The following is a 19,042-nucleotide window of genomic DNA, read 5'->3' on the forward strand; positions in this document are numbered from 1 at the left end:
CATCTACAGAGACAGAGAATCGTTTTGTTGGAGGATGATAACACTTATGCCCTTTCTATGTAGAAGAATATCCAACAAAAACGCGCTTAAGAGCCCTTGGACAAGTTTCCCACGGTTATTTGAATGAATATGAACAAATGAGACACACCCAAAGACCCTAGGAACCAGGTGATTTGTTGTTTTTAAGTCACGGAAAAATTATGAAAATAGTTCCATGGGGCTGTTATAATCAAGAACTCGAGTGGGTAATCGATTAATCAGATGTGTAGCGGTTAAGACAACTTCTCCCCAATAATTTTTTGGAACATTTTTTTGGAAAAAAAATGCTCGTGTAACAGTTAGAAGATGGCCATTTTTCCGCTTTGCCTCACCATTTTGTTGTGGTGTGTTGACACACGAAGACTCATGGATGACTCCTTTTTCTTCAAAGAATGGTGACAACACTTGATTAAAATAATCCCTAGCATTATCAGACCGAACTCTTTTTATCTCAACCCAAAAATGGTTTTTCACCATGTAGAAAAAAATTTCAAAGGTTGAACTGACATGTGATTTTTGTTTTAAGAGAAAAGCCCATGATACACAAGTACAATCGTTAATAAATGAGACAAACCAGCGAGCCCCAGAAATATTATGAACTGTAGAAGGTCCCCAAATATCACTGTGAATTAGAGTAAAAGGTATGGAAGCTCTCGTATTGCTTGTTTGAAAGGAAACATGCTTATGTTTTGCAAGTTCACAAACATCACAATGAAATATACCTAGATCAACTCCTTTAAACAAACCAGGAAACATTACTTTAAGAATATTGAAAGGAGGATGACCAAGACGAAGATGATACAACCATATTTTATGTTTATTGGAAAGAGAAGACTCAGAAAGCAGAGACAGTGGATAGTATCCTTAGTGCTATTTTGCCCATCGAGTTCTTCAAGAAAGTAGAGCCCATTCCTCTCCCTAGCAAGTCCAATCATCATCCCCATGCTCTGGTCCTGAAATTTACAAAGTGCAGAAGAAAATGTCACCATACAATTCAAATCCTTTGTAAGCTTGTGAATTGAAACTAGATTGGTAGGCAATTTCGGAACATGCAGTACATTTTTTAAAACAAAGTTCTGATTTATAACTAAATCTCCTCGACCAGCAACTGTAACCAGTGTTCCATCAGCAGTAGTAATTTTCTTACTGCTAGGACAAGGATCGTAAGAGACAAACCCATGAGAAGATTGGGTCTCATATGATCCATAGCCCCGGAATCCACTACCCAAGTCCTTTTGGAGGTTGACACATTAAGTGCATATGGTTGAGAATTACCTGAAAGAGCCAAGAGCCAAGGACCAAGTACCTGCACCACCCGTAGGTTTCTTTAATGTTCCCAAAAAGTAACTCAACTTCTCAATCTCTCCTCTATTGAACTCGGATGCACCACCCGTAGGTTTCTTTTAATGTTCCCAAAAAGTATCTCAACTTCTCAATCTCTTCTCTATTGAACTCGGATTGCTCCTGAGAGAATTCTCCTTCTCCTTCTCCTTCTCCTTCTGATTGTGTCGAGGTCAAATGTGCTTGTCCTTGCCCTCCTCCTTGGTTACTTTTAGCAGTCCAAGAAGTATTTTTAGTATTTGAGGGCTTAACATGGAGTTTCCAGCACCTCTCGCTGCTATGTCACGGCTTCTTACAGTAGGTACACCATAAAGAGTCTTTATTACCTGCTCTTGATCCTTCTGAAAGCCCATTATTCCCTCCTACTCCGCTGGAATAGGCATTTGACTGCTGCTGGTCTGATTTCACAGATATGGGATTTGCAGCTTTTGTAACTAAGGCTGAACCATCTGCTGGTTGAGGCTCCATCATAAATCCTCTTCGTCCTTCTGCTTCATGAATTATGGCAATTGTTTCATTGAGTGAAGGAATTTCTCCCTTTCCCAATACTTGCACTTGGATAGGATCGAACTCAATGTTTGATCCGGCAAGAAAGGTGCAAATCCTCTCTTTTTCCATAAAACATTTAAGAAGGGTTGCATCATCGCTACACTTCATCTCAATACACTGATAATGGTCCAACTCCTGCCATAAGTTTTGTAAAATCTGGGCATATTCAGTTACCGAGCAGTTACCTTGTTTGGTAGATGAAATTTTGTTTTAATCTCATAGATTTGTGTAGCATCTCAGACTTTAGAATAGGTCTGCCTGCAGGCCTCCCAAATCTCCCTTGATGTTGTCAAAAACATGCAAGTATCGCTAACTTCTGGCATCATCGAATTCCATAACCAAGACATCGCCATCGAGTCTTCTTCATCCCACGCAGTGAACATCAGATCTTCTGGTTTTGGTCTCGTCCCAAGAAGATGACTGAGTTTGCCCTTCCCTTTCAAAAGGGTTCGAACAAATTGAGATCACTTAAAATAGTTTTGGCCATTAAGACGTAAACTAGGTTGAATATTCTACAATTCTCCGACAGAACTATTTGAAGTGGTGTTGTTTGCAGCCATTGAAGAGACTAAGAGCATGATTGTTTCGACGAACTGGATAAGGGGGATTGTAATCCATCGGACTATTAGTCCTGGGATACATTGTGCCCAGACTATTTGGTTGAACTGGATTTGTATCCTATGTTTGTTTAGTCATGGGATTAGACGTCTGGATTGGACTATTTTTAATGAATCCAATGTTTGGTTGGACGGACTGAATAAGGATAAATGTTCAAAAGACTATTTTACCCTTGTAATTTATAATTTTTATTTAATATATAATTTTAAATTTGTAATCTATAATTTATAATTTATAAACACCACCTTCAAAACAAACACCACCTTATTGGATTCTAAAACGTCAGACATAGTTAAAATCGAAGGGAGAAAAGATTCATGGGTTCACGTGGGAATATTAGGTTATTAATGAACGGCAATTAAGGCCGTCGGCAAGAGTTTCAGGCAATGAAGGCCCGGAAAAAAATATATATATTTTTGCACAAACTGGAAAAAAAAAATTAGCAATGATGAAAGCTGAAAAATTGAAAAAACAAGAAGCCTAACTTGGCTCTAATACCATGACAGAGAAATCTCTTGTCAATATTCAACCAAAGAATGTACAGAAATATAAAGGAAAAAACTAAGGTATAAAAGGAAAACTCTCCTAAGACCTAATCCCCATAAATCAGGGATATTAATATTATAATTACAGGACATATACACCGCTGTAATACACATTTTTCCAATCTACTGAGCTGTCAAATCTTCACAGCCTATTCATACCATAATTACCGATTCTAACAAAACCAAAATTTCAATTAGAAGAGATATTCATGCATATCCTTGAATCAGAGAAAGAAAATAAAATTATCCAATTAATTGTGCAAGGACAAATCATAATATTAGTTTATCATAGAAGTAAGCAAAAGCTAAATGAAGTAATTAGCATTACTTTTTTTATATATATGTAAAAAAAAAATGAAAAAATAAATAAAAAAGCAAACCTGTATGAGGTTAGGAGTTGTCGAAACTCCTCTTCTAGTTTTAGGATAGCCTTTGAAAGTAAGTTATTGGCATGGTTAAGCACCCCGATACTACTCTGAAAGCTTTTGTTACTACTAAAGAAACGCACAATGCTCCTCAGTTGATCAACTGCTTCTAAGTAGCTTTCTAAATCTTCATGTGGCCCTCTCAATATTTTAGCCTCTACCTGAAGTGAAGTTGCATTGAGTAAAGCATAAAGAATGAGATCACGCAAGTGAGAAAGTATATTTGAAATTCTATAGACATGATTATAGATGTTAAATAAACAAATGCTGAAGAAGATATAAAGCATCTACCTTCACTAATCCCACTGATAATATCTAACACTTGGAGAAGAAATCCATTTAAAAGAAAAACAATAATTCTTAACACATTACTTTTTGCTGTTTTCTTTAACTTTAGGTTTTAAAATATGGCAACACCATCCTAGTAAATGTTTGTGGAGGTTGTTTGGCGTAGCTTTTTGTAGTTGCAAGTCCTTTATGAAGATGGACTTCTCAGAAAGAATTTTATGAGAACGACTTCAATAGTAGATGGATGTTTGGTGAATACCTGTTTGAAAGTCTTGCAAAATTAATAAATATCACTCGAACATTAATTTTTATTTCAATAGTATTTTCACTATTGTAGGTCCATTGTTTTGTCAATTTTGCAAACAATCACATTTGAGTTGTTTTTGTTGGACCTGAGATTTCTCTTGGACCGCCCGAGCGGTTCTTTGTGCGCTTGAGTGCTGAAATGATCCATCCAGTAGTACAAACTTGTTCTAAGATACTAGGAGGATTCATTCTCCGCTCGAGCGAACTTTCTACCACTCAAGCAAAGTCACATATTGTTCCACCGCCTCTTAGATACATTGCTCGAGCGATCTTCGCGACTCTATTTTGTTTTAAGCTACCTTAGTTGCAAATTTTAGGGTTACCTCTTCAAGATCTGAGATTTGAGACCTAAGAACTTCTGAGTATTCATTTGGAGAGCTTTGCATATATTTCCCTTGATGATTTTGTGAGCTTGTCACCTCAATATATCTTTCAAAAAGCGTTCTTCGGTGGATTCCGAAGGGTTTGAGCTTGGAAGCTTTGAAGGCGTTCAAAGTAGCTCATCGTTGTGGATTCAACATAGGTATTGTGGATTCAACACCAAACTAACCAATTCCAAGACGAAGATGTTGATGAAAGGGACACAAGGAGTGGAAGTCAATTCTTGAGTGTGTTGGGTAATTACTTGTACTCTTGTGTAATTTCATTATCTTCATAGTGGATTGTTTAGTGGCTTTATGCCCGTGATTTTTTTTTATTTTTATTTTTATCACAATTAGAGATGCTCCAATTGTAGTTTTTTCCACGTTAAAATATTTTGTATTGGTTCATCAAATGTGAAACAAGAAGCTAAATAACTTTCGTATTTGCTAGCTAATTTAGATTGTTTGTTTGTTCTGTTTTGGGATTTGTAGTAATTGAATCTATTTCGAATCACGAATCACATAACTTAGGGTTTTTTCAATCGGTATCAAAGCGAGTCACTCGTTCTTTGATTGTTCATTTTTTCAAAGCTATAAGAGTGTGATTTTATGTGATTTGTGACAATGGATTCAATTCGTGAGGGTAACTCGACTCATAGACCTCTGTTGCTTGATGAAACAAACTACTCATATTGGAAAGCTCATATGAGGGTGTTTTTAAAATCTATTGATGAGAAAGTTTGGCATTCCGTCATCTATGGATGGAATGTACATGTTGTGACCATTGACGATGTCATAATTTCTAAGCCAATTGATAAATGGGATACAAATTATTATCAAAGCGTGGGTTGGAATAGTAAAGCGCTCAATTCCCTCTTTCGCTCTATCACCCTGGAAGAGTTCTGGTGTATTTGCACTTGTGAAGTTGAAAAAGAAGCTTGAGACATTCTTGAAACAATTCACAAGGTTACTACTTCGGCCAAGAGATCAAAACTTCAACGTCTCACCTCCGCTTTTGAAATCCTTTTTATGCGTGAGAATGAAACGCTTGATGAAACAAGAGCGACAACACATCTCATTGTGAGAATGCTAGAGATGTGTGGGCTACTCTAATGCAATTCCATGAAAGAGTGGAATCATCTTCACAAGCATCTATTTCCTCTCACTTCAATGCTCTTATTGCACAATTGGAACTTCTCAAGGAAGAAGAGAAACAAAAGGAGGATGTGCCTTCACTTGAGAATGTTATTGATAATGAATCCTCTGAGAGTGGTGATGAAGTAGATGGTGAAGAGCTTCAACAAGCCTACGAAAAGTTGTACAAGGAATCTCTTAATTTGTCTATGTTGAATGACAAACTCACTATCAAACTTAAAGCATGTGAGAGTGAGAATGTCAAACTAAAGCAGGAGATTGTCAAGGCTAGGAATGATATCATCAAGATCTCAAATTATTGACAAGCTTGTTGTGCAAAACTCTTGACTTGCAAGACTAAGAGGGATGAGCTACTGAAAATCTATGCAACATATGAAGAGAAGATTGAAAATTTGGAGATGTCTTAAGTTGCTTTGGATGAGCTAGTCATTAAGAAAGAGGAAGAACTCAAGAATGCTAGGGCTAAAATTAATTTTTGGAACAACAGGTCAAAGACATTGGAAGACATCATTGGATCTCAACAAATGGGCTTTGAATAGAGTGGAATGGTTTTGGAGATGACAAGCCGCAAAAATGGAACGCCTCTACATCGCATGACAGAAGGACCTAAGGAAATGAGAAGCAAAAGATGCAACATGATGATGAGTCTCTCCACCAACCTAAAGTCGGCATGTTCAATGAAAGAAAGGTAAAACCGGTTTTTATTTGTCATCATTGTGGTAGGTATGGCCACATACACCCCTATTATTTTGAGTTGCTTGGTAGGGTGTCTCAAAGAGTTAGGAGAAATTCAAATACCTCTTGGGTTAGGAGACAACCCTATATGTCTAGGCGAAGCATCATTGACCGAAATAGTGTTCACAACACTAAGACATCACCCAAGAATCATGATGATCCCTCTCTAGTTAAGACTAGAAGAGTGGGTGAGGATGAGTGACTTAACTTGGTTTCTCGTTCACACTGCTTATAAAGCACGTGACTCACGCATGTGGTATCTTGATAGTGGTTGTTCTCGTCACATGTCCAAGACAAATCCTACTTTACATCTCTGGAAAATATGAAGAAGGAATTGTCATATTTGGAGACGGTAGCACCTCTAGAGTCGTTGGTAAGGGCTCTATAAATGCCCCCAGTCTTCCTAAATTGGACAATATGTTGCTTGTTGATGGTCGTAAGGCTAATCTTTTGAGCATTAGTCAAATGTGTGACTCACATCATGAGGCATTGTTTTCAAAAGATAAATGTGAGATTGTGGACAAAAAGGGAAATACCGTCATGCATGGTGTTCGCACATCTGATAATTGCTATAGGATTGTTACTACTAGTGACCTCACTAGTCATTCGGCCATCATAAACAATCTAGACTTATGGCATCAACCAGCAGGTCACATCAACTTCAAAGACCTAGCCAAGATAGCCAATAAGGAGCTAGTGCGAGGAGTGCCCGAATTGGGTAAGTCTTTGAGCCATGTGTGTAGACCATGTCAATTAGGGAAGCAAACTCGAGCTTCTCATAAGAATATGAATAGCTTAACAACCAAGCATCCTCTTGAGTTTGTTCATATGGATCTTATGGGACCCACTCGTACTGAAAGTATTAGAGGTAAAAGATATATTTTCTTTACGGTTGATGATTTCACTCAATTCACATGAGTAAATTTTTTATGAGAAAAATCTGATACGTTCGATGCTTTTTAAGTCATTGGTCACAAGAATCTAGAATGAACAAGATGTTGCCATTGGACGTATCATAAGAATCCAAACTAATCATGGTCGTGAGTTTGAGAACAGTTCTTTCTTGAATTTTTGTGATATGTATGGGATCAAGCATGAATTTTTTGCTCCTATTACTCCACAGAAAAATGGGGTTGTTGAGAGAAAGAATCATGGGGTTTAAGAAATGGTTAGGGTCATGCTCCTTAGCAAGGTCCCTCTCAAGTTTTGGGCTGAAGCCTTGAATACTACGTTCTATGAAGCACGGACATAGACACAGACACCGACACGGGACATGGCAATTTCTAAAAAATGGGGACACGGACATGGCGGGGGGACACGACGAAATATTTTTTTTTATTATATATTTTTATGTGTCATGTAAATTCATATTACATTCATCCTAAATCAAAATTAACAAACACTAACATAGTAACATTAATTCAATAAATATAAACACTACATTTAAACAAATTAATAGATTATCTATTCACAAAAAAGTCATAATAAACGATAACAAGAACCAAGATGAGAAAGGGAAAACATTCAACATCCAACAATATTCAACACAAAAGCACTAAATAAGAGAGACAAAAAAAGAAAAAAAAAAAGAAGTGATCCCTGCCGTGTCCCATGCCATGTCCCAATATGGACACACGTGTCCCCGTCGTGTCCCCGTTGTGTCCCCTACAAAAAAATCATTAAATTAAAGGGACACGCCATCTGGGATGTCCCGTATGTGTCCCCGGCGTGTCCCCGTGTCGAACACCGCCACAGCACCGATTTTGGAGTGTCCATGCTTCATAGACTACGGTTTACATTGTGAATTGTGTGTATTTGAAGCCTGGTACATTACAAACCCTTTATGATTTATGAAAGGGTTGAAACGTAATGTAAAATACTTCAAAACTTTTGGGAATGAGTGTTGGATTTTTAAAGATCGAGAGCCTTTGTATAAGTTTGACTCCCAGAGGGATGAAAGTATTTTTCTAGGGTATTCAACCACTAGTTGAGGCTTTCATGTTTATAATCTTTGTACTTTATCTCTCATGGAATCTATAAATGTGATTGTAGATGACACAGGTTCTCCTATAGGATCAATTCATGAGGAGGAAGAAGTTGATCCTCCAACATCCAATGTGGCCTCACCAAGCTAAGGAGAAGCTCAGAGACAAGTTTTAGGAGGTGAAGAAGCACCATCACCCATGGCAAGCTCAAACTCAAGTAGTGCACAAGGCAATGCGTCCATGACCACCTCATCTTCTTCTCCGCTCATCTTGGAGCCAATGGCTAGGGGAAAGCTTAATCACCCTATTCAACAAGTAATCTGTAATGTCACCGATCGGATAAAAACCTAAAAGCAACTTTGGGAAGAGGTATCACATGTTTGTTATGTTTCTTCAATTGAACCTACGAATGTGAGAGGCATTTCATGACGATTGTTGGATTAATTCTATGCAGGAGGAGTTAGGTTAATTTGAGCGTAACAAAGTTTGGACCCTTGTTCCTAGACCTAGAGATGTGAATGTGACAGGTACCAAATGGATTTTCAAGAATAAATCTGATGAGAACAGTTCAATTATTAGGAATAAGGCAAGATTGGTTGCTCGAGGCTATACGCAAGTTGAGGGTGTTGACTATGATAAGACGTTTGCCCCTGTTGCATGTCTCGAATCTATTCGTATCTTACTTGCTATTGCTTGCTTTCTTGGCTTTAAATTGTTTCAAATGGATGTGAAGAGTACTTTCTTGAAAGAGTACTTAAAAGAGGAAGCCTATGTTGAGCAACCAAGGATTTTGAGGACCCTCATTTTCCGTCTCATGTCTACAAGCTAGACAAGACAATTTATGGGTTGAAACAAGCCACTCGAGATTGGTATGATAGGTTGACTACCTTTCTCAATGAATTTCAAAGGGGTAGTGTAGATATGACATTATTTGTGAAGTGTACTAAGTAACCATATTCTTGTTGCTCAAATACATGTCGATGATATTGTGTTTGGATCCACTTCTGATTCTCTTATTAAATATTTTTCAGATTGCATGACACATGATTTTGAAATGAGCATGATAGGGGCATTGTCTTTCTTTTGGGGGCTTCAAATTAAGCAATTGTCTTCAAGTATGTTTGTGTCACAGACCAGGTAAGTTAAAAGTCTTGTTTCTGAGTTCGTTCTTCAGTCTGCTAAACACGCACGGACCCCCATGAGCACGAGTCTTCACTTGTCCAAGGACTCCTCTGGCACTGATGTTGATCCCACACTTTATAGGAGTATGATTAGGAGTTTTTTGTACCTCAGCGCGAGTCAGCCTGATATTTCTTTTAGTGTTGGTGTGTGTGCTCGTTATCAAGCTTGCCCTAAAGAGTCTCACCTTCAGGTATGTGAGTGGGGCTTTGGGGTATGGGATTTGGTTCTCTTCTGACACCACTGCCAACATTATTGGCTTTTTTTATGCCAATTGGGCAGGGTGTGCTGATGATCACAAAAAAACATCCGAAGGTTGTTTTTACCTCAAAAATAATTTGGTCGCATGGCATAGCAAGAAGCAAAATGCCATCTCTCTGTCGACCGTTGAGGCGGAGTACATTGCCTCAGGGAGTTGTTGTGCTCAAATGATTTGGATGAAGCAAATGGTTCATGATTATGGGAAAGATCAGCACACACTCACTCTCTTCTGTGATGACGTGAGTGCCATCAATATTTCTCGAAATTTGATCCTACACTCTCGCACCAAACATATTGGTATTTCGTCACCATTTCATTCGAGAGTTGGTTGATGAGGGCCTTGTTGTTCTTGAGCATGTTCCTACTGAGCATCAAAAAGTTGATATTTTTACAAATTCCCTTGATCTTCTTAGGTTTGAGTTCCTTAGGAAGACCTTGGGAGTAGTGCTCATTAATTAGGGTGTAACTTGTTGCATGAGTAGATGTGTGCTATATGGTATTTTGTGTGCTTGGATAATATACTCTCATTAGTAATGATTCATTTCATCTTTTCGCATAAATATACTTGAACATCTCTCTTTTTGTAAACAAGGTTTCATGTGTGATTGCACATATCTCATGATGAATGTTTATGCTATTTGTTTACATGATTTTATTCTGTACACATCCTTGAGTTAAGAAATTGTAGGGGTTTCCGCATAAGTGATCAAATTTCTCTATGGACTTCTAGCATTGTATCTTGTGCTTTCTTGAGGAATTGACCTATGCTAGCATATCTTGAGTGATGTTGAGTCTCTTAATCCCCCATCATCTTTTTGTATCTCCACAGCTTTTCTCTCAGTTAATGTTTCTCAAGGCATGAGGAAAATGCTACCTCAGAGTCACCAACCAGGCTTCATTTATTCTTTCCATCCGTTTCTGGTTTGGTTTCCATACTCTTGAGCACGAAAGCCGCCGGTGAGTGCACAAGAAAATGGTATTCTTTGTTTGAGGGGGAGCTTCTATGCTTACTCAACAAATACCCCTTGGTCACTAGTGGTTTGACATTCCTCAATCTCGTATAGATTCTCTTGCTGGAGGTCCAACCATCCGATCATTACCAGGATTAAGGGGTTGTTTGGGATAAACTATATAAGTGCACTTTTTGACTTTTTGGCTAAAAAAGTAGAGGAAAAAAATATGTATGTTTGGGGATAACTTTTTTACTTTTTACGAAAGAAAGTGTATTACAATATTGTATCAACTAGCAAAATTACCTTCTTACCCTTTGACCTCTGACATCTTTCCATACATGTCAGTGACCATCCGCACTGTGCCGCCAGTGCACATTCCATCACTGTGCTGCACTTTCTTTTTTTTTTTTCTTCACCAAAAAGTACGCTGTTGGAACTAGCAAACCAAGGGCATTTTTTACTTTTTACTCTCTGTCTACTCAGTACTTTTTTCCCGCCAAAACATGTGAATCGTGTAAACTTTTTTGCTTTTTCAGTGACTTTTTTGCTTTTTGGCTATTTTAGGGGATGCCAAACACCTACTAAGTCTAGTGGTTGTGGACATTCAAGAATGGCACACACACACTTTCTTTGTGAGGTATCATGTTCTCCCTTGTGTATTGCATTCATGTGTTGTCTATGTCACTTGTTGTACTCTATCTTGTTTTCAATCATTTTCATGTTCATATTGTCTATCTTGCAAGATTGAGTGACTTACGATGTGCATATTGTCTTATCTATGTATCACATTGTGCTATATTGCTCATATTACTCTATTTTAGGTGATGCTCTGTTCTTGAGAGTGTTTTGGATGCTCATGGATGTGTTTAAAACTTTTGGGAGCACTAATTGATTTTTGTTACTGACTGAGTGATTTTTCTTGCGCTCGAGCGGTTATTGCACATCTTTCGGTACTTTTGTCTACAATCAGAACTTCTGGGTGTTTTCTTTTTGCGCTCAAGCGGTGAAGTCTTTGCTCGAGCTGTATCACGCATGTTTTAGTAAGTTCGCTCGAGCGATAAAGTGGTCGCTCGAGCAATCTGTGCGGGTTTTAATGCTCAGATTAGTCTTTTCAACTCATTTTCCCCCAGATCTCTTCTAGGGCTTCTCTCTTGGGCGATTTCTCACCCCCATCGTTGATTTCGAATCTCCTTCTTCATCTTTTCCCTCGGATTTGTGCCTCATCATGTGAATCTCTTCACTTTTTGGGTAAGTTTTCTTCTCTTTTCTTTTTATTTTGATGTTTCTTTTGTTTTTTCTACTCTTTTCTCTTTCTAGGGGTGTTTCTTTCTTTTTCTTTTTATTCCCTTGCTTTATTCCCTTTTTGTGCTTATTTGTTCTAGATTAGGGTGTTCTTTGATCTTGTGCTCTCATCTAGGTATTTTAATTTTTTTGTTTTTTTTTTCTTAATTAGTTTAATATTCTCAATATTTTTGTGCTCATCATGGTTTATATTGCTCATCATTATATATATTCTCAGTTTATTGCTCATCATTGTATATATATTGTTTGTTACTAATGGTTTTTCTTGATTGGTGGGTTGTTGGTGGTTGCTTTTGGGGGTATTGGGTTATGTTTGGTTTTGGTTTGGTGTATCATGGTGGGGTTTATTTGTCGGGTTGTTATTGGGTTTTGTTTGTCTTTTTTGGTGGATGCCCTTCTCCTGTAATGTTTCGTCATGTCTCAATCCAACAAGGGTCAAAAGTCTATGGCTAATCGCCCTTCGTTTAACCATGAGAAGTTCCAATCTAAGGAGAAAGCCAAGCTATATAGGGAATTGTTTAGCTCTCACATTGTCCATCTAGAGAGGAATGTCCAACCCGATACTTTCAAATCCATCCCAATTCGTAATTTATTCAACTCTGTTGGGGGTGACAAAGTTCTATCTTTTTCTGGTCTTAAAAACTTAGATTGGGTGTGCGAGTTTTATTGTAACATGCACTCCATTGATCTCATTGGTCCATCCTTCAAAACTTGGGTTCGGTCCATCGAAATTCATGTCACTTCTGAGTTCATTCGCTCCATTCTCGATATCCCTCCCCTTCTGTTTCTTACCTCTCCAAATGCTGATTTCAACATGGTTGCTTCTGAACTCTGTGGCTCACCTCGAATTGGGTATTCGGGGTTCTGATTAAGCAAAACGAACTCCACCCTCCCTTTCGTCACTTAAATCTCATTGTTTGTGCCAATCTCCATGTCACCACTCATAGTTTTGAGATCAATCAAGATCAAGGGTTTGTTCTCTACTACATTGATTGTCGATTACCTATTAATCTCTCTGCAATGATTGTCCAAAAAATGTTGTCTATGTTTGAGGGTAAGAAAAACCTTGGCCTACCCTATGGTTCTCTTGATGTTGTGTCCTTTGTGCATGATGAGAGAGCTCCACCTATCAATCCTTTTACCAAAAAAGACTGTCTCTCAAAGTCGGGTCCATCAGTTGCAGGTGAAGAGCAAATGGCCAAAGAAGCTCAGTTTGAGGTTGCGGCTGCCAATGAGGGGGAGCAGCCAGTCCATGCTCATACCATTCGAGGACAGCTTCACCAGTTCAAGCATGCCATGATGTAAAGGTTCGACCAGCTAGATGCTCGAGTGGATGCATTCGATGGGCGTCTCTCTACCTTGGAGACCACCACTAACAACATTTCTACTTCGGTGGATTAGGCCACCCTTCAACTTGCACGGCTTCTATCCTACTACCTGCAGCACCCTCCTCGGCCTTCGTATCAGTGATGTTTTCTATTTCTCTGGATTATATCTCTTTTGGACATGGTTTCCCTATTATGGTTGTGTAATATTTGCTCTCCTGGACTTATTTCTTTAGCTATACTTGGTTTTTGGGGTTGTTGACCCATGTTGGGTTATTTTGTTGGTATTTTAGGATATCATGGACAGTTGGATATTGAGTTTTCCTTCTCTTGCCTATTTGTGGTTACTTGTCATCATTTGGGCTATTCTTCATATGTCCCTTTGTCTCCCATGATCAAAAAGGGGGAGAATGATTATTGTTGATACCATAGCATGTGGAGTTTTGGTACTTATATATTCATTCTTGTCTATCCATCTTTTATCTATACGTTGTGTTGATACCATAGAATGATCCTATTTGTTGGTTGTTTTGTTTTCCCTACAGGTGGATCATATCACAATTGGTTAGAGTGGTTAGGGTTGTGTCTAGAGCGTGTGTTTGTTAGGACTTGATTGTTAGAAGTATTTGTTCCGGGAATTACTAAAAGGAGAAATTGTTAGGTCCCTTATTTTGTCAATTCCGCATACAAACACATTTGAGTTGTTTTTGTTGGAGCTGAGATTTCTCATGGACTGCTAGAGCGGTGCTTTGTATGCTTGAGCACTGAAATGATCCACATCCAATAGTTTAGACTTGTTCTGAGATAAAAGGAGGATTCATTCTCCTCTCAGGCAAACTTTCTACCACTCGAGCAAAATCACTTATTGTTCAACCGCCTCTTAGACACACCACTCGAGCTGTGTTTCCTACACTCCAGCGGTCTTCATGACCCTGTTTTGTTTTAAGCTGCCTTAGTTGCAAATTTTAGGGTTACCTCTTTCAGATCTGAGATTGGAGACCTAAGAATTTCTAAGTATCCATCTGAAGAACTTTGCATATATTTTCCCTTGATGATTTCGTGAGCTTGTCGCCTCACATGGATTGGAGAGTATACATCAAGGGGCTTGTTACAAATCTATCTTTCGAATAGCATTCTTCGATGGATTCCGAAAGGTTTGAGATTGAAAGCTTTGAAGGCATTCGAAACGGCCCATCGTTGTGGATTCACCATGGGTGTTGGGGATTCAACACCAGACTAATTAACTCTGAGACAAGAATGTTGGTGGAAGGGGCACAAGGAGTGGAAGTCAATTCTTGAGTGAGTGTTGGGTAATTGCTTGTACTCATTTGTAATTTCATTATCTTCATAGTGGATTGTTTAGTGGTTTTAAGCCCGTGGTTTTTTCTCATAATTGAAGGTGCGGCAATTATGATTTTTTTCCACGTTAAAATCTTTCATATTGGTTCATCAATTGTGAAACAACCTAAATTACTTTCGTACTTGCTAGCTGATTTAAATTATTTGTTTGTTGTGTTTTATAATTTGTAGTAATTGAATCTATTTCAAATCACGAATCACATAATTTAGGATTTTTTTCAACTATATAAAGTGATATTTGGTGGCATCATTTTAGAAGTACGGATAACTTTAATTTAACAATGTTGTACAATACATGTCTGTTAATGTGTTATAATTTTTCATCGTTAATTAAAAATACCAAGCATATGAAAATATTAAAATTTTCTTCCCAAAATTAAATTTAATGAAACTAATCTCTACTTGATAAAATTGTTTATAAAAATGTTTGATTTCAACGTAATTCCATTTCTCTAATTTTAAAAAACTATATCATATTAGTGTATTTGATATAATTAAATCGACTTCCCTTTTAACAATGCTAAAGAGGCCCAAACTAATGCAAACAATTTGTAGACACAAGAATAAACAATGGTAAAATATATATATATATTTCAGTGTAACTGACATGAAATATCATTTTTTTCATCCATACGACTAACGAATTATTGATGAAAGGGAAATAAATATGTAAATTAAAATATTAAGGGAGACCATTATAATTATGTCAACCTTGTGAATTTAATATAATTTTTCCAAACCTCAAGAAAGGTTAATGGAATTTACCCTATATGTTTTTACTAAATAAAAAATATATTATCTTCAATTAAAAAAAATTATATACGCATTAAATTATACTTTACTTATTTTTTAATCAGCTAGATAAGTATCATTAGGGATTAAAAAATGCCACGATACCACTAACTAAAAATAACATTAACATTTGTTATTAATTTTTTGTTACATAGGTTATCCGTATCAATTTTGTTATATGTAGATTCGACACTAATCTGACTTATTTAATATTTATTTTATTGAATCATGTCATATTCATATCCATGTAGAAAAATAATTCATCCGAACACTAATTTTGTGTTCAATTCAAGGTGTGTTATAGTATAATGTCAAAAAATTATACTCTTAAATGTAAAATTTCATTACAAAAAACTTATACATTTATATGTAAGAACTTGTAAATATAATAAAGGGTAATTAATTCATTTTAAATAATGAGGAAATAATAAAATAAAATGGACGTCATAGTGGTTGGCTTTTACGATAAGTGAATTTGGAAGCCTACTTGGGTGACTTCTTCGGAATTGGCTTTCTACTACCGTGCTTCCGATGGAATGACTTCTGATTACCTTTATCAAACAGAATAAAAACCTTCAAAAGGACTTTAATAGTTTGGAAGGACTTTCAAAAGTCTTGCCAAACGTTACATGTTCAACTTCTTAAGTCAATGGGACAACACAAGGGTCTGTTAAACATCTAATTCAATTCAAAATCTCTTACACCTTTAGATATAACATATGAAGATGTGTGTACCCCAAATGGCATTGCCAGTAAGAGGGCATCACCTGGTATTATTCTGCAAAGTGGAGGAAAGAATAAAACCCAGGCCGTTATCTTCAAAAGCCTAAATCATTGGGTGTAACAGCTACTACTTAAATTTGAATCTAAGGGAGCTGGTTGTATTTAGTTCTTATAAAGGAGGAAGTTGTTATGGCCTTATTCCTATTTTATCTTAGCCATAAACACCATGCACATACACGCATAGATGGGCTCAAGTCATGATGCAGGGCATTTGTCAAGGACTAAGGCTTTCTTGGTGATCACGTCCATTAATCCAAGCAACACAACTTCCTACATCAAAGGGACAGGTACTAAAAGCTAGGAAAGTGACACACGGCGAAGTATAAAGGGCTCTGAAGAACAGGGCAAGATTTGCATAAAGTAGTTGATGGATTATGGGGATGAATGATCAGAAAATGCTGGAAGTAGTTGTAGAAGTCGAGTGCAACATGGAACACGTGACAACATTTGATTGGGAACATAGGTAAAGAATCACAATTGGATAAACTACCAAGAACTTAGTATAAATAGAAGATTTGAAGGCATGGTAAAGAGTCCAACATGACAATTGACCAATTTATTCAATCAATCTTTCAATTCAACTTTGGCTGAATGCTTCTATCTTTATCATTACCTTTGCTTTAGTAGCTTAGTTTTCCTTATCTTACCAATAGCTTTAACACTATTCATTCAGATCTGTAATCATTACTATTTCCATCAATGGTAACATTTACTTTCTTTGCTTAATTTATTGTCCGTCATTTCAATCATATCAAGGCGAGTCCAACACTTCCACACTTGATAAATAGTGGAGTCTTCTTCATTAAGGCAAGAGAGAACCTGTATGGCTTGCCCCTCAAATCACAAGCTTTCATTTTGATTATAGGTTAGATTCGAGCACATTCGCCCTCAACCACATTTGGATCTCACTTGATCCTAGAGCACCCACACATTCATTCAGCCTATAAGTTTTTTCTCATCTCATTTGAGACGTAACAGAAGAATGATCCAAATTTTCATTCATTTAATTAATTTAAATGGCTACAGAAACTTCTAGTCTCTAGATGTCGAAGGAAGCTCCTGATTTCATGAAATGCTCTGTTGTATCTAAGAAGTGTTTGTTCTAGATATCTAGTCTAAATCATATTTCATCTCTATTTGTAATGTATAACAAAATACTGACAAACTACACAGTAAATGCAGCTCTCAATTATATTTTGTTCTTTATAATATCAAATTGAAGCCTCTTTTTACTAATTATACATTATACATAAACAAGACCAAAAAAACTACCACCTCTAGCAATTAAGGCGTGTAATTGGCAAGACAATGATTCAAATCGAAAAAAGGACATATTATTGACAATAATAGAGACAAAACATATAAATGTACAAATTCAGTATGGTATTATGCCAAACCATCCAAGATTTTATTTGGATGAAGTAAACCGGATAGATATATATAATTGATGATGAAAAGAGACAGAACAACAAACAACCAACCTGGCGTGAAAGATCAAATTGGGCCAAAAAGACCTCAGCAGCCTTCAGTGTCTTATCAATGTTTTCGTGTGCCCTCCTAATCGAATGCGTCCTTATCTACACAAGAAACCCAAAACCCATTAAAATGATTGACAGATAGATTGTGGCTGTTTGGGAAGTTGCTACTAAAAAGGCTATTTTAATTTTTGGCTATTTTAATAGGTTAAAATTTTTGTGTTGGAGAAGATAGTTGGATTTTTTTTTTTTTTTTGATTTTTTGTGTTTTTGTAATTATATTTGATGTTTGTAAGAGAAAAAATAAAATAATTATGATTTTGATGCGACCTTTTTTTGATTGATTATTTTAACCTATTTTGTCATTTTGTAAATTTTAACCAAAAAGCGAAAAAAAAGCCCCTGCCAAACACCCTATTATTGATAGATCGCAACTCAACACATATGTATCTTTTCCAGATCATGCATATTTATGTGTATGCATGTGTATATACATGTAAGAATATGTGCATTATGAATGTATATGAATATGAATGTGTGTGTGTGTGTGTGTGTGTGTGTGTGTGAGAGAGAGAGAGAGAGTGCCTGAGTAGGGCGCATGGCAGTTTCAAGGGCAGAGAGGCGATGGTCAAAAGAGCCAAGAATGGTGACCATGTTGTCTGTGAAGGTTTGGCTCTTCTGCAGAGACTCCCTCATGAATGTGACCTTCTCGCTTAGTGTTTCCATTACCAGAGAACGAACGCCCATTTCTTCTATATTACTCTCACTCATCATATATGTCTATTTTCTCTCTAACGATGACAATTTAGAAAGACAGACACAAACACACAGAGAGAGAGAGAGAGAGAAATGAAATGCAAAAGAATGCGTATTTTTTGGTTACATAGCGTTTATAGGGAACGACTTCCCTCCTGGCCTTGAGTTCCATAGCTCACCAGACTTTTAGTCTCACCATGCCACCTCTCTCTCTCTTCCTCCGTTTGTTTGGGTAGAAAAATATGTTTTAAAAAATAATTTATATATTTTTTTGATATTTGATATAATGAAAAATAAAAATTAATTGAAAATATTTTTCATAATTTATAAAAAAAAAATAAGTATATGAACAGAAAATATTTTTCAGACTAAAATCTTATCAATGTCACCGCACCACAATCGCCACTCTCACCTCTGCCATCACACAACCATCTCAACCTTCATTTCACCACCACTATCACCAAACATAGAAAAATATTAGGGCTTGCTTCCCTTCCGTCATTGATCAG

General features: G+C 36.9%; 1 protein-coding gene across 4 annotated transcripts in view; it reads right to left on the bottom strand.

The window, feature by feature from the left end:
* LOC114286125 (exocyst complex component EXO70A1) overlaps positions 1–18,767 on the bottom strand; it is a 108,208-nt gene extending 89,441 nt beyond the window's left edge. For 3 of the 4 annotated variants that reach the window (XM_082904068.1, XM_082904067.1, XM_082904066.1), the window contains exons 1-3: positions 18,363–18,741; positions 17,784–17,879; positions 3,473–3,678 (exon numbers count right to left, since the gene is read on the bottom strand). In XM_082904068.1, coding sequence (XP_082760194.1) covers positions 3,473–3,678; positions 17,784–17,879; positions 18,363–18,551 — 491 coding nt within the window. In that variant the 5' untranslated portion in view covers positions 18,552–18,741. Of the gene's footprint in view, positions 1–3,472; positions 3,679–17,783; positions 17,880–18,362 lie in introns of all 4 variants that reach the window. The other variant, XM_082904065.1, reaches the window with a different exon arrangement.
* Between the last annotated feature and the right edge of the window lie 275 nt (positions 18,768–19,042).

The sequence above is a fragment of the Camellia sinensis genome, chromosome 14, assembly GCF_055761805.1.
Source record: "Camellia sinensis isolate YWXY chromosome 14, ASM5576180v1, whole genome shotgun sequence".
Lineage (NCBI taxonomy): Eukaryota > Viridiplantae > Streptophyta > Magnoliopsida > Ericales > Theaceae > Camellia > Camellia sinensis.